The sequence below is a fragment of the Elgaria multicarinata genome, chromosome 6 (genome assembly GCF_023053635.1).
Source record: "Elgaria multicarinata webbii isolate HBS135686 ecotype San Diego chromosome 6, rElgMul1.1.pri, whole genome shotgun sequence".
Lineage (NCBI taxonomy): Eukaryota > Metazoa > Chordata > Lepidosauria > Squamata > Anguidae > Elgaria > Elgaria multicarinata.
This window is the reverse complement of record NC_086176.1, coordinates 45339164-45353882: the sequence shown is the minus strand read 5'-3', so window position 1 is coordinate 45353882 and position 14719 is coordinate 45339164. Positions and strand designations below refer to the sequence as shown.

At 38.4% G+C, this 14719-nt stretch overlaps 1 protein-coding gene across 2 annotated transcripts in view; it reads left to right on the top strand.

The window, feature by feature from the left end:
• The window catches only part of TRPM3 (transient receptor potential cation channel subfamily M member 3), a 283758-nt gene that overhangs the window by 230650 nt on the left and 38389 nt on the right, over positions 1–14719 (top strand). For both annotated transcript variants that reach the window (XM_063129338.1, XM_063129339.1), the window contains exons 11-12: positions 1863–1997; positions 5236–5286. In XM_063129338.1, coding sequence (XP_062985408.1) covers positions 1863–1997; positions 5236–5286 — 186 coding nt within the window. The remainder of the gene's footprint in view (positions 1–1862; positions 1998–5235; positions 5287–14719) is intronic.

Below are 14719 nucleotides of genomic sequence, written 5' to 3'. Positions count from 1 at the left end.
CTTTGAAAAAGGTATTTTTCCCGCCGATTTTTTAAAAACTTCTAGCCCGCGACCCGTACGATGCAGAAAGTTGAGAGTGGTCTCAAAATGACCCCCATCCACGACTCTCTGTGCACAAGAATTTTCAGAATGATAGCTTAAACCCCCCCCCCAGTTATCCCCGATTCTTTCCCTCAATGCAATCCTATGGGCGAAAAGCCGAAAACGCAGTTTGAGCCGCGCGGTTGACCCGATTTTCACAAAAATATAGCCCGTGACCCGTACGATGCAGAAAGTTGAGAGTGGTCTCAAAATGACCCCCATCCACGACTCTCTGTGCACAAGAATTTTCAGAATGATAGCTTAAACCCCCCCCCAGTTATCCCCGATTCTTTCCCTCAATGCAATCCTATGGGCGAAAAGCCGAAAACGCCGTTTGAGCCGCGCGGTTGACCCGATTTTCACAAAAATATAGCACGCGACCCAGACAACGCAGAGAGGTGAGAGTGGTCTCAAAATGACCCCCATCCACGACTCTCTGTGCACAAGAATTTTCAGAATGATAGCTTCAAAAACAACGTAGTTATGCGCGATTATTTGCCGCAATGCAATCCTATGGCGAAATGTTTTCAAGATGGCGACCGGAGCGCTCCGCCTGAACTAGGAGCTCCGAAAAATGGCCGCTTCTCTTCGCCTTGCTTCTAGGGGGTCCGCGGTCCGCTCCTACTCCGCCTCTGGGTAAGGCGGAGCAGGCCAATCCGCTACTGCTTCTACGCTCCTAATCAGAGCGGAGCACATCCCTAATTTATATAGCACCATCAATGTACATGGTGCTGTACAGAGTAAAACAGTAAATAGCAAGACCCTGCCGCATAGGCTTACATTCTAATAAAATCATAATAAGACAGGCACCCAAGAGTTCTTGAAGTGAAAACGTAGATCTTCTAGCCAAAAGATGCAAATTGTCACTAAAATTGTTCTTCTTACCTGAGGAAAATAGCCAGTAGTGGAGATCCAGGAAGTCAGTTAGCCAAATGTCCAGGTAAAGTTTTATTAAAGTTAAATATAGAGAACAAGCCTTGATGAGAATGAATCGGCATGGCTGCTCAAATGAGTCTTTTGGGAGTTTTGAGAATGTCAGCAAGCATAAAGATGGAAGGGGGCATGAGCAGACAAACAGTTGGACTTTCTAAAGGTTTATCCAAAGGTAACTGAATGAACTTAGAAGTTATAAGATAAGCAAACAAGTACCCTTACAAATTGGTAATGGTTAAAAATAGTAAGCAGAGGATAGGGTAAGGGGACAGTTCTCACAATGGAAGAAAGTGAGGAATAGGGTCCCCCACAACTCCACATTGGGATCAGTGCTATTCAATTTATATTCACAAAGAATTTGGAGACAGGAGTGGGCAAAGGCATGTCAAGGTTTGCACACCAATTATTCAGCCTGGAGGAAACCAAAGCAGAATGTGAGGAGCTATTTTTGTAAATAACAAAACAAACACAAAATTTAATTATTTACAGTCTCATTTTCTTTTTCTCTCTGCCATTTTCTTTTTTATATAATGTATTTTTTTCCAGAAACAGGTGATTTCAGTAACCAATTGTGGCAGGCACCATTTTATTTCCTCAGAATATCCCAGAATTTTACTGAAAAGTCATTGCATAATCATGAAATGTTATGTTGGAATCTGCCATTAGCAGGCCAACAAAAGTGTGAAACAGCTCCATACCCTTTCTGCGCTAAAGTTAGGTTTTCATCTAATTTTTGTGAACCGCCCAGAGAGCTCCGGCTATTGGGCAGTATAGAAATGCAATAAATAAATAAACACCTCCTTCCCACTGATCATGAGGCCAATCTGACTGGGTTGTTTCCTTTGTAGGTGGGGTCCCTTGAACAAGCAATGTTGGATGCCCTGGTATTGGACAGAGTGGATTTTGTGAAATTGCTCATAGAGAATGGAGTAAGCATGCACCGTTTTCTCACCATCTCCAGACTAGAGGAATTGTACAATACGGTAGGGCCAAGCTAAAACAAATTTTCTGTTTGTTTGTTTCATCTGCCTTCAAGCATTAGAATGGTGCAGAGAAGTTCATCCAACAAGCTCTTTATAAATGAGTTAATGGCTGCCTTAAAGCATTCTTATAACAAAAGTTCTCTGGGGCTCACCTGCTTAGTCTTTGAAAGCAGTCTTTAACAGCTACCAAAACATATCTCCCTGAAAAGGCAAGCACGCTATCACTTGCAGATTTCTATAGAATACTGTTTTAAAAAATAATTCGCTCCCAATATATGACCCCACTTTTTTGCAATTTCTGTTTTGAAAATGTCACCATGAATTGCCTAGTCTTAAAGCAGTCAGTTTGAAAGTTAAAGGATTCTATTTAGTTGCAGCACTTCTCACAGAACACCTGCTACCATTGTCAAAACTGGAAATTTCCCAGGAGATATGTTGTAGTAATATTGGAAGGAATTTTATCTACAGCTGCAAAGATTGGCAAAAATTCATCTATTTCATTGCATGGTGGGGAAGGGAATGGCACCTGTTGAATTTCTGCCTGTGGTCTGGTTATTGAAGAAACAGGGGAACAGTGGTAATCTTCAGCCTGTTCCAGGGCTCCTTCACACGGAGCTTACGTGATCAAGTTTGATTACTCACTGAAGTTCATGGCTCTTTTTCATGATGTCATCCTCTGGCGTCTTTCCTGCTGTTTTTTTTTTTTTTTTTAGCTTTATTCCACCATGATTTACCTCACCAAAAATGCAGTAACAAATATACACTGCCATCGAAGAGCTAGTGTATTTCTGGAATGGCACAACATTGCTGCAATCTTGCAGCACCATCTGCTGGCTCTATAAATGGAACATATGGAATACAAAGGACATAGCCAAAAAGGGGTGGGGTGGGAAGGTGGAGGCATGTGTATCATGCCCATCCTGGAAAAACCTTGCGAGACGAAAGCTTGGTAATGGTACAGGATTTTTGCTTTAATGTAGAGAAGTCATCAGATCCTGTGACAGTGTAGTGTCATGGACTGCACCACCACACACCTAAAGTAAGGTATGAATTCTGTATAGAGATCAGTACATGTAAAATGCTTTATTCATCTGATCTCCTTACCCTGCTACTTTTAAAAGACAAAGAGTGGTGCAATTGGGGTGACTATGGCCTTAGCTAGACCTACCTGTTATCCCATGACGGAGGAGGGAAAAGTTCACGTTGCGTTTAACGCGAGATCCCTCCTCTGTTTACACGTGACATGCGACGACCTCAGAAGGAGAGGCATCGCGCCCGCCATTTTTTAAAATTATTTTTTAAATTTAAATTACTTTCCCCGCTCCCCCACCCTACCCCCTGAGAAGTGCTGCGCCCCGTACGCGGTTCCTGGCTCCTCGCGAGGAATCATGCAGAGCTGGGTCAACCCACGGCACCCAGCCACACATTCCGCGGTCTCGGGCTCAGCCCAGGACCGCGGAAAAACCAGGGCCAAAGTGGAGGGTGAGATCCTGGGATCCCCTGTGCATCAAGTGGATGCACAGGGACAATCCCAGGGATCACCCTGGGATAAAGCCCCATCTAGCTATGGCCTATATGTAACATCCACAACATATGCTACTTAAGCTTCATGATAAAGCAGAAGGGCACCTGAATTGTTCTTTCACAACACAAAGCTTATTGTAAATGTCTGTACCATGGCTTAGTCCTTTCTGATTCACAGCAATGAATCAATTCCTCAATTCCAAATTTTGGTGCTAGCACTAAGTAGAATTGAAAGTCTATTCCAGAAGCACGCAACCCAGTGCCCTTCAGAGGTTTTGGACTTCAACTCCATTATACATGCTGGGTGGGACTGATGAGATTTATCATCCAAAACATCTGGAAGGCACAAGGTTGCCTACCACTGCTCTATTACCTTCTGTTGAATCTGTATTTCTTTATTCCTAAAATTAATAAAATGTATAAATCCCTTCACCCACAAGGAATCCCAGGTGGTGTACACAGCATTAAAAACAAACAAATCTAATATAAAAGCCATACAATTACGCATTAAAAGAGAAAATAAAATAGCAACTCTTCAACTAGTAAATTCTGACATACTAAGGGCTCATCTACACCAAGCAGGATATCCCACAATGAAAGCAATATATAAGAGGCAGGAGCCACACCAAGCAGCATATAGTAGTATGAAAACGGTATATAGTATGTCTCAATGGGCCCCAACAGTTGTCAGTGCACTTCAATACCGCTATAATGCAGTATAATGCAGTAATCCACTTTCATAGTGGAATATCCTGCTTGGTGTAGATGAGCCCTAAGTCATGGGGCAAATAATAGAATCTTTAGGGTATATTTGCATGAATAGTCTCAAATAATTTCTATCAGATCAAATACTTATCACAAAATTGCTCAATTGATCCAGCCATAGGGTTTTCCTATGAAGTGTTTTCTTTCAATGTGGGCATTGGCTGCTAAAAATTGTAATTTAAACACCTCAGAGATATCGGTATGCAAAGAGATCCATCTTCCCTTTAGCCAGTGTTTCTCTGAATCATAATCTCTCAGGAGATAGTTTGGGATATTAACCCAGAATAAAGGTGGTCTTGTGAAATAGTGAACAAAACCCTGTGGATTATTAGTGCTCCTTAATGAAAAAGATGTGCGAATCAGCAAAACTCAGGGTGGCCGAACTTCTCCACTTTGATATCAAAGCTCGTTCCATCTCAAGTCCGTTTCAGATTGTGAGCTTTGGGGGGGGGGGGTTTCTTTTCACATGAAAATCTATGCATATTTTTGTATGTACTTTTCCAAATGTAGGCATCAATTGTGTGCATCTTTGAAATGTACGCATTCTTCTCCCATCGATTAAAGTGTATTCGTGCACATTTTTCAAAAGCATGTATTTTTCACGCACATTTTTCAAATGTATTCATTGCTGAATACATTTTGGGGGCCCACGAATCGCATTGCAAGCTCAGAAATGTACAAACTTTGTGTCTGAGTCTGTATTGAACTGGGTAAATCCTGCTCAAAAATGAATTGCAATGTATTTCTCATATATCCCTATGAAAGCTATTGTATATTCAAGAAGTCTTTGTAAAAGACCCATAAAATAGGTAACAGTCATGGTTTGGTTGTTGTTTTTAATGAACTATACATAAATAGTTGGACTCTTTGATGCACCTGTACTTTGTTTCAAACCATTTCCTCCAGGTAGGTCAAAACTATTTGATTCTCTGTTATTGATCATTTTCAGAGACATGGACCATCCAACACTTTGTATCATCTTGTGAGAGATGTCAAAAAGGTAAGAGTCCAACAGATGGACGGTAGCTTGAAGGTAACTCCGTGGCTGCTTCTTGTCATTAGAGACAGCCCTGTTTTGCATGAGCTTTCAGTAAGCGCCTTCTTCTGCCTTCTGCCATTTCAACTGTGCAGTGTGTGTTTGTATTGAATCTCAACCTTCTGTGTACAATGCAGTTACTTAATTACTGGGCTGTTATCTCAGTGACTTTTAGATGCTTTGGGTATAGTGCTTTTGCTAGCAATATTGTAGGTGTTTTTCATGCCATGTGGATTTATGCTGTTAGCTGTTATTTTTTATGCCCACCACTATTTGGGATGCTGATTTCCATTGTTGTGGGCAAGTGCAAAATATCTAGTTGCTGTGCTGGATCTTGAATCATTGCAACATTTTAAGTTTCATTATGTGCTATATGCTATAAAATCTCCCATCTGCATTAAAAAAAAAAAAGAGTAGTGCACTTTAACAAGAAAGCGCTTGAACTCTAATCTAGTATCAGAACTTCAGTCTGTGGCTGAAAGAAGGATAAAATAACTAGAGGGGAGGCAGTTTGAGGGGGAAATTTATTTTTAAAATTAAGGAAAATTAATTATATTAAAAACGGAATGGATAAAGTTATGTCTTTATGTCTTTAATTAATTTGCGCTATTGTCATTTCACCCCCTTCCATACACTTAGCATCACTCAAGGGGGAGAGTGGAATGATCCTATTGGACCTGCCTTCCCCATACATCCCCACTGCCGTTCTTGCAGCCTTCCCTGTATTGGGGGCTGAACTTTTGCAGTGAGGACAGGGAGCCTTTCCTATCCACTGACTTGCAAAACTGGAGAAGCAGGATACCCTATCATGCTGGTTGGCCTTTCCCCTCCCTGTTTGTTTGTTATTGTGATTTTAGAATGTAAGCCATACGGCAGGGTGTTTTGTATTTTGTTTTATTTTGTTCTGTACAGCACCATGAAAATTGATGGTGCTATATAAATAATTAAATAATAATAATAATAATAACAATAATAAGTGGCATGCCTACTCAAGGCTCCCCACTACAGAATTCTAGTCCATAAGACATGGAAGGCTGCTGGAATGGTCATCGGGGCATGGAGGAGGGTAAGGGAGCTAATTGCCTCTCTCCTGCTCATGAAATGAATCACAGGGGAAAGGGAGAATGACTGAAAAGGGCTAAGGACACAAAAACTGCAGCGAAGGGTGGCCCCATATTCTTTCTCCTAAGGAAGGAAGGAATTGCCAGTAATCCAAGATGGCGTATAAGATGGGAGAGCAATTCACCTCCAAAAGGCGTTGTAAAAGCAGTGGTAGTGGTATCTAGTACCTTGTTAGTTTCCCACATACCTGACTACTCCTGTACATCACAACTGGGTTCACTGCCTGAAAAACATGCTCTGAAGATCCAGCCCCGGATCCTATTATCAGTGGTACATCTTCATATCTCTAGTTTTCTTTTGGGGGGCACTCCACGTTCAAAATGGACTGCCTTTTCAGCAGTATTGCCTAAGTAATTCTTTGGAATGCCGAGAAGCAAGAAAAAACTTAAGGAATTTAGGAAAAGAATCGGTTCAGATGTTTTGGGGGGAATGATTCAAAATGTTTGAAGATGCTGGAAAGGAGGAACTGATCTGTTGAGATCCGTCTTTGCATTGTGATTTATGAAGTAATCAAAATTATCTATGCTTGTAGTATCAGGTGGAAAATCTGGGAGATCTTTGCATCACACATTAGTTCACAAGCATAAATACCTTGGAAGTATGGTAGTGCCTAAATCTTTTCAACGTTATCTTTTTTATTATTTCCAAACATCAGTAAATAAAAAACACTAACAAAACAAACACGTCCACAAAAATAAGACAAAACAAAATCAAACAAACAAACAAAACACCAAATAAAATGTTCTTCCAATATTCTCCTCAACAAAAATATATAATAATGTTGTCATTATTATTCTTTTTCTTTATCACTGTCAAATCCAAATCTCTAATTTCTCTCTCCACATTTTCTACACTATTGGTTGATTCCACAGATATACAAGTCATTTTTTTCTCGTCCCTTCATAAAGTTTACAAAAGGTTCCCATTCAATTATAAATCTTACAGTCCATTTTTCCCTCATTATTGCCGTGAATTTCGCCATCTCCGCCAGCTCAAACATCTTCAGTAGCCATTCCTCTGTTGTGGGCACTATTTTGCCCTTCCACCTTTGTGCATATATCAGTCTTGCAGCTGTCGTCATATATAAGAATATAGTCCCATGATTTATTTTCATCTGCTCATCCATAAATCCCAAAAGAAAGTATTCTGGTTTCAATTGGATATTAATTTTTAGGATTTTTTGGATTACAGAATGGATTTGTATCCAGAAAGTCTTTGCTTTTTTGCAGGTCCACCATGCATGGTAGTATGTCCCTTCCTGCTCTTCGCATTTCCAGCCCAATCCTGATGCCCCTTTATACATTTTGGCCAATTTTGCTGGTGGAATATGCCACATATACATCATTTTGTAAAATTTTCCTTTAAGATTGGTACTTAACGTAAATTTTAGCCCTCTTGTCCACATATTTTCCCATTGTGCCATCGGTATACTATGTCCCATATTCTGGCCCCATTTTATCAAACATTCTTTCACTTGTTCTTCCTCCATCTCAAACCTCAATAAGAGTTTATACATTTTAGCAATAACATGTTCGTCGTTCATACATAATGCCCTTTCGAATTCTGACTTTGTTGTTTCAAAACCACAGACTTTTTTATCAATTTTAAACCTTTCTGACATTTGCATATATTCAAACCATTGACATGGGTACCCTTCTTTTGTCAACCCTTCTCTTGACTTTAATTGATAATCCCCTTGCCATGGTTCTAAAATATCACCAATATGTCCACCAATTGTAATTGCCTGTCCTCTCCCTTCTTTGGTATGCTTCCTGCACTGATATCCATAATGGTGTTTTTTGACATAATCTGGGCTTATATTTATTCCAAATTTTCAGGATAGCATGCCGTATATAATGGTTGTTGAACTCTACATTAACTTTAACTTTCTCATACCATATATAACCATGCCACCCAAATCTCAAGTCATGTCCCTCTAAATCCAATAGTCTTTTGTTTTTCAACAGTATCCAGTCTTTCATCCATACCAAGCCACATGCAGCAAAGTATAATTTTAGATTTGGTAAACCTAGACCCCCTTTCCTTTGCATCCTGTAATAATTTATATTTAATTCTTGGTTTTTTTGGTTTCCATATAAATTTGGATATGTCCTTCTCCCATTGTTTAAATGGTAACTCCGAATTCACTATAGGTATTGTCTGAAACAAGAACAACATTCTTGGTAACACATTCATCTTGATAGTGGCAATTCTTCCCAGCATTGATAATTGTATTTTATCCCATTTAATTAAATCTTTTTTGATTTCATTCCACACTTTAACATAGTTATTATAGAACAACATACAATTTTTATTTGTTAACGTTATTCCTAAGTACTTTACCTTCTTTTCAATCTTAAACCCTGTTTTTTCTATTAGTTTTGATTGGTCTTGGGAGTTCAAATTTTTTGTTAATATCTTTGTCTTCTGTTTATTAACCTTAAAGCCTGCTACTACACAAATCCTTTTAGTTTATGCATCAGAACTTCTATTCCCTTTAATGGGTCTTCTAGCGTAAGTACCAGATCATCTGCGAACGCTCTCAATTTATATGATTCTTTTTTAATCTTTATCTCTCCAATTTTTTCATCTTGTCTTATATCCCTGTTCAATATTTCCAAAACTAAGATAAATAACAGGGGTGACAATGGGCAACCTTGCCTTGTTCCTCTCTGCACTTCACATGGTTTTGATAGTTCCCCATTAATGATTATTTGTGCCTTTTGTGAAGAATAAATCGATTTAACCCATTTCATGAAGTTATCTCCAAAACACATTTCTTCTAAAATTTTGAAAATGAAGTTCCAGTTAACATTATCAAACGCCTTCTCCGCATCAAGAAAAATCAAGGCAGCTTGTTTCTCTGGATGTTTATCTAGGTGTTCCACGATATTTAAGATGGTTCTAACATTGTCTTTTAACTGTCTCTTTGGTAGAAGGCCACTCTGATCTTCATGAATTATCTCTTGTAGAACTTTTTAAAATCTTTCTGCCAGTATTGTTGTGAATAATTTATAATCATTGTTCAATAATGAGATTGGTCTGTAATTTTTAGTCAAAGTAGGATCTTGTCCTTCTTTTGGTATTAATGTTATATATGCCATTTTCCAAGTATCTGGTATCTTCCCGGTATCCAGGATGGAGTTCATTACATTTTGTAGCGGTTGTAACAACTCCTTTTCAAAGTTTTTGTAATACACGCCTGAAAAACCATCTGGGCCTGGTGATTTTCCCAGTTTAATTTTTCTGAATGCCTCAACCATTTCTGTTACTGTTATAGATCTATTCATGATCTGTTTCTGTTCTTCTGTAATTTGGGGTAATTTTTGCTTTTTAATGTATTCATCTGTTTTCTCTGGTGCAACCTCGTGTCTTTTGTATAAATTTGAGTAGAAATGGTGGAAGCTTCTTTGTATGGTTGTATTATCTTTTAGTTCCAGATCTCCTTCTTGTATCTTTATTATCGTGTTCTTTTGTCTCTCTTTTCGCAATTTATAAGCCAACCACCTCCCTGGCTTATTTGCAAATTCAAAGTTCCTTTGTTTCATATAGTTTAATTTTGCTTCCATCTCTCTTAATGATAACATGGATAGCTGTTGCTGTAGTATTTTAATTTGCTGGATAATAATTGCACTTCCAGGCGTGTTCTTTAACTCTTCTTCTTTTCTTTTGATTTCGTTCATAATATTTTGCGTCTGCTCTTGCCTTTCCCTCTTGAGTCTTTTATTTTGTTGTATGAAGTAGCCTCTAATGGTTGCCTTACTTGCATCCCAGACCATTCACACATCTGTACCTTTATTTAAATTTATCTCGAAGTATTCTTTTAATTTGCTTTTTGCCTCTTCTAAAATACTCTCATTTTGTAGTAATGCTTCATTTAATCTCCATCTTGGGGTAATTACTTTTCTTTTGTAGACTATCTATAAAGGATTATGATCAGAGAGAAATCTGGGTAGAATCTCTATTTTGTTCACTTTAGTAACAAAGTCTCTGGTTGTTAAGATCATGTATATTCCTGACAGTGATCTGTGTCTTTCTGAAAAGTAGGTAAATTCCTTTGAATTGCCATTTTTTTGTCTCCATATGTCTATCAGTCCCAAATTGTCCATCATATCAAAAAAGCTTTTGGGGAGTTTGCCCTGGTGACTTCTGATATCCTTCTCTGAAGTCCTATCCATTTTTGGCACCATCACTCCATTCCAGTCACCCATCAGACACCAGCTGTCAAAGGCTATATCAGTTAGGCTATTCATGAGTCTCTCATAGAATTCTGCTTTGTGCTCATTGTGAGAATAAACTCCCAATACCATAGTTGTGGTTCCATTTAAATTAATTTTAACTCCTATGTAACGTCCTTGTTCATCAGAGATTACCAATTCTGGTTTCAGGTGTAGTTTAATATACAAGACAACACCATTTTTCTTTTTCATATTTGCTGCGATAAATTCTTCTCCTAAATTCTTATTGTATGCCTAAATCAAAGCCAGATATCTTCATTTAAGGCTTTTTGCTTCTCTGTTCTTTCCCTGTGAGCTGCAGGCAAGTAGCACTGCTTTTGCACTAAAGTATGTGGTCATTTTTGTGCAATGTGCTGTTTTAGGAAACATCATCATCTCCTTGTCTCCACCACCCCCCTTTTAGAAAGATATATTTTAACATCAAGCCCTGTTGTTACAATATCAGCTAATGAGACAATTATTGTCAAGCTCAATTATATTGCACTTGTGTATTTTCACAAGTAGAATATGCTTACTCCCCCAAGACTTGCTTTTTAAAATTAAAGTAGCTTTTAAAAATAATACCTAGCGTTCGAAACTTTTCTGAAACATTCCTGTATATATCCAAGTAGAAAAGGAAACCCTGGCTGGAATCACTGAACTAAAAATACAGAAACCAAGAGCAATATTCCGTTGGCCTTAATAAGAAATCTACCCCCATTTTAATTTTAAAAATGATGAGAAAGAAGTGTGCTGAGCTACAAGATATTGGACAGCTCATGGCATTCCCGTACCAGAGCAATGAAATTTGTTCCTCCTCAGTCAATTTATCAGAGAGCCTGACATCGATTTAAACAAAATGGCATTCTAGAAAATAACCTCTTAATGGAACATATTATTATTTGACAGTCAAGTGGTTCACTGTTCATGACAGAGACAGATGGCTGTTCTGAAGCAGATGCTCTACTTCTGATGCTTGTTATGGCCTGATAGCCAAACTTTCAATTTTGCTGTAAGCTCTTGGGATCTAAGATGTCAAGTTTATAATGTGCCATAGTGAAATATTACCTATACAACAGGCATAAACAATCTTTGTGCACTTCATTTCACTGAGGAACAATGTACACATTAAGAATGAACGATAATATGTAGTATTTTGTAGTATTTGCAAAGCATAGAGCCAAAAGTAAAAAACACAAGCAGTAAGTGAGTGCATGAAAACTTTAAAAAGCTCATTGGTAGGTGAAGAATTCTGTGAACCTCTAAAGCTTGCACAGTTTAGTCAAGAAATTGCAAATGAATTAAGGGTATGGCTATGCAAGCAGATCTCTGTCTTCCCCTGTTTCCTAAAAAGTATGCAATCATAAATGTTACCATGAAAGAGCAAGTTATCATAAAGATTATTTGTGAGTAAAACACCATATGAGCCCTTCTTTGAAATTTGCAAACCCCACAAGTATTTTTCTAGTTTTCTTTGCTCCTATCTATCTGTTTTGTTGTGTATAAAACACTGCGGATTTTTCTAGACAATAATAACAACAAAACAACTTTATTCTCAGCACCGTACTAATGCTAGCCCCAGTCCAATGTGAGCAGCACCAAATCTTGGCCCTATATAATTTATTGGGGGGGAGCCTTGTTGGCGTCTTTGTAAAGGGAGAACTATACACTCTAATAGCAGAGTAGAAGCGTGTACAGCATTCAAAGAACTAAATAAAAAAGAACCTCAGAAGAAATGGATGCATGGTGAGGTGGGGAAAGACTGGTCTTGCTAATCCTCAACACTTTTTCTAATTTTACATGGCTGTGTGAGTGCTAACAACAAATCTTCCCAGACAGTCCCTGAATTCAACTACATCTATTTTATGACGTATGCTTTTCTAACTAGTTTATGGGAAAGAATAGCAGTTTACCCTTCAGACACCCCTCAGTTTACTTAATAAAGACAAACTCTCTGGATATCAGTGGCCTTATTAAATGGGAAGAGCATTTGACCTATAATGACTACTCCTGCCACATTGATGTTTTAATTATCACTCAAACTAACAAAAGCAGGACGGGGAAGGCTTAAGAGTTTGGTGGGTAAAGAGTGCCATCTAGCGTTCATTTAATAAATATGTCTTCTAATAAACATTTCTAACTTCTTAATTTTTTTGTCCCTTTTTAATTTATGGATAGGGTTAGGAGGTAGACCATTTTATGTTGCTTGGTTCTAATACGTTATGTCTATATCTATGAAGAATGATTACATATGAAATCTTTAGCATCTGTGATGCTGGTGTCAGTTTTTGTAGTTCTGTCGTTTTACTCCTCTGTCCTGAGCATGCAAACTTAGAAAACATAACTTATTTTAATAGAAGTTCCATTCCAATTAAGTGTACTTAGGATTATAGAATAACCATTCCACTTTATTTTGATAGGAAGCTTTTTGTTGTTATTGTTGAAACCTTTTAAACGACAACTTTATTTTGTTGACGACAAAATAAAGATGTTAAAAAGGGTCCAACAAAATTGCAACTCCAGTCCAAACTTGATCAAATCTGGATGTCCAGATCTCAGTGTGATAAGAAGGAATATATCACCTTCATTAATTGATCAGGCATTATTAGAACTGCCTTGAATGCCCTCTAATATAAAAAGGAGACTCAATCTGAGGGCTGTTCTCACTTTACATTTCACGCGGGCATATGAATGCCTGAATCTGGTATCCACAGGCCTATCAATTATGAAGAGAGCACAAAGCCCAATGAAGAGAGGCTGAAACAACTGGGCATGTTTAGCCTGGAGAAGAGAAGGTTGAGGGGAGACATGATAGCACTCTTCAAATATTTAAAAGATTATCACGCAGAGGAGGGCCAGGATCTCTTCTTGATCCTCCCAGAGTGCAGGACACGGAATAACGGGCTGAAGTTACAGGAAGCCAGATTCCAGCTGGACATCAGGAAAAACTTCCTGACTGTTTGAGCATTACAACAATGGAACCAGTTACCTAGGGAGGTTGTGGGCTCTCCCACACTAGAGGCATTCAAGAGGCAGCTGGACAACCATCTGTCAGGGATGCTTTATGGTGGATTCCTGCATTGAGTAGGGGGTTGGACTCGTGGCCTTATAGGCCCCTTCCAACTCTACTATTCTATGATTCTATGATTTGGTGCATACCACTTTAGAATACTTGGAATCAGGAGGTGGTACTTTGCTGATCACCTTTTCCTAGTATTTTAATTGGGGACATATGCCAGATTTCATATACGTCTTGTCCTTCATGCTTGACCAGAAAATCCAGGTATGTATTCCCAGCACCAAATGAAAACTGGGAAGTGGTCCTGAGAATTGCCACAAACTCATCTTGGCTCATCATGAAAGTCCAAGACAGGTACTGAATGCACGATTGCAGAATATAGTCCCAAAGTGACATTTTGTATTTACTGTGCCTATACATCCCTGTGCCGCATATCAGGGATGGTGAATGCGCCACCCTTCAAACGTTGTTGGACTGTAATTCCCATCAGCCCTGGCCAACATAGCCAATGGCAAAGGATGATGGAAGTTACAGTCCAACAATGTCAGGAAGGCCACATATTCCCCTGGTGTATATGACAATAAAATTGTTAGAGTAACATATGTTGTTGTTGTTGCTGTTGTTATTATTATTATTACTATTATTATTAATTTCATTTTGGTATTGTCCGATAGCCAAAGCTCTCTGGATGTTTTACAACAATTCATAAAAATACAACATCATTACAAAATACAACATAATAAGAGCAGTCTAAAAAAAATTGACACAGAAAAATTAAAACAATGTAAATAGCTAAAAGCAATTTAAGTAAGGGTGTTTATTGAAAAGAAGACAAATATAGAAGGGGAATCAGCATTTATGGGTGGGTGTGGGTTTTGCATTATTATGATAACATAGAAATATGTTATTTCAGTACTAGGAGAGTTCAGAACCAGTGGAACAAGATCTCAGAAGTCACCTATTAAATAAATTCATTGTTTGGCCCATTTTGTGCTATATAATGAGGTAATAGACTAATTCATTTTGGCACTATGGTAGC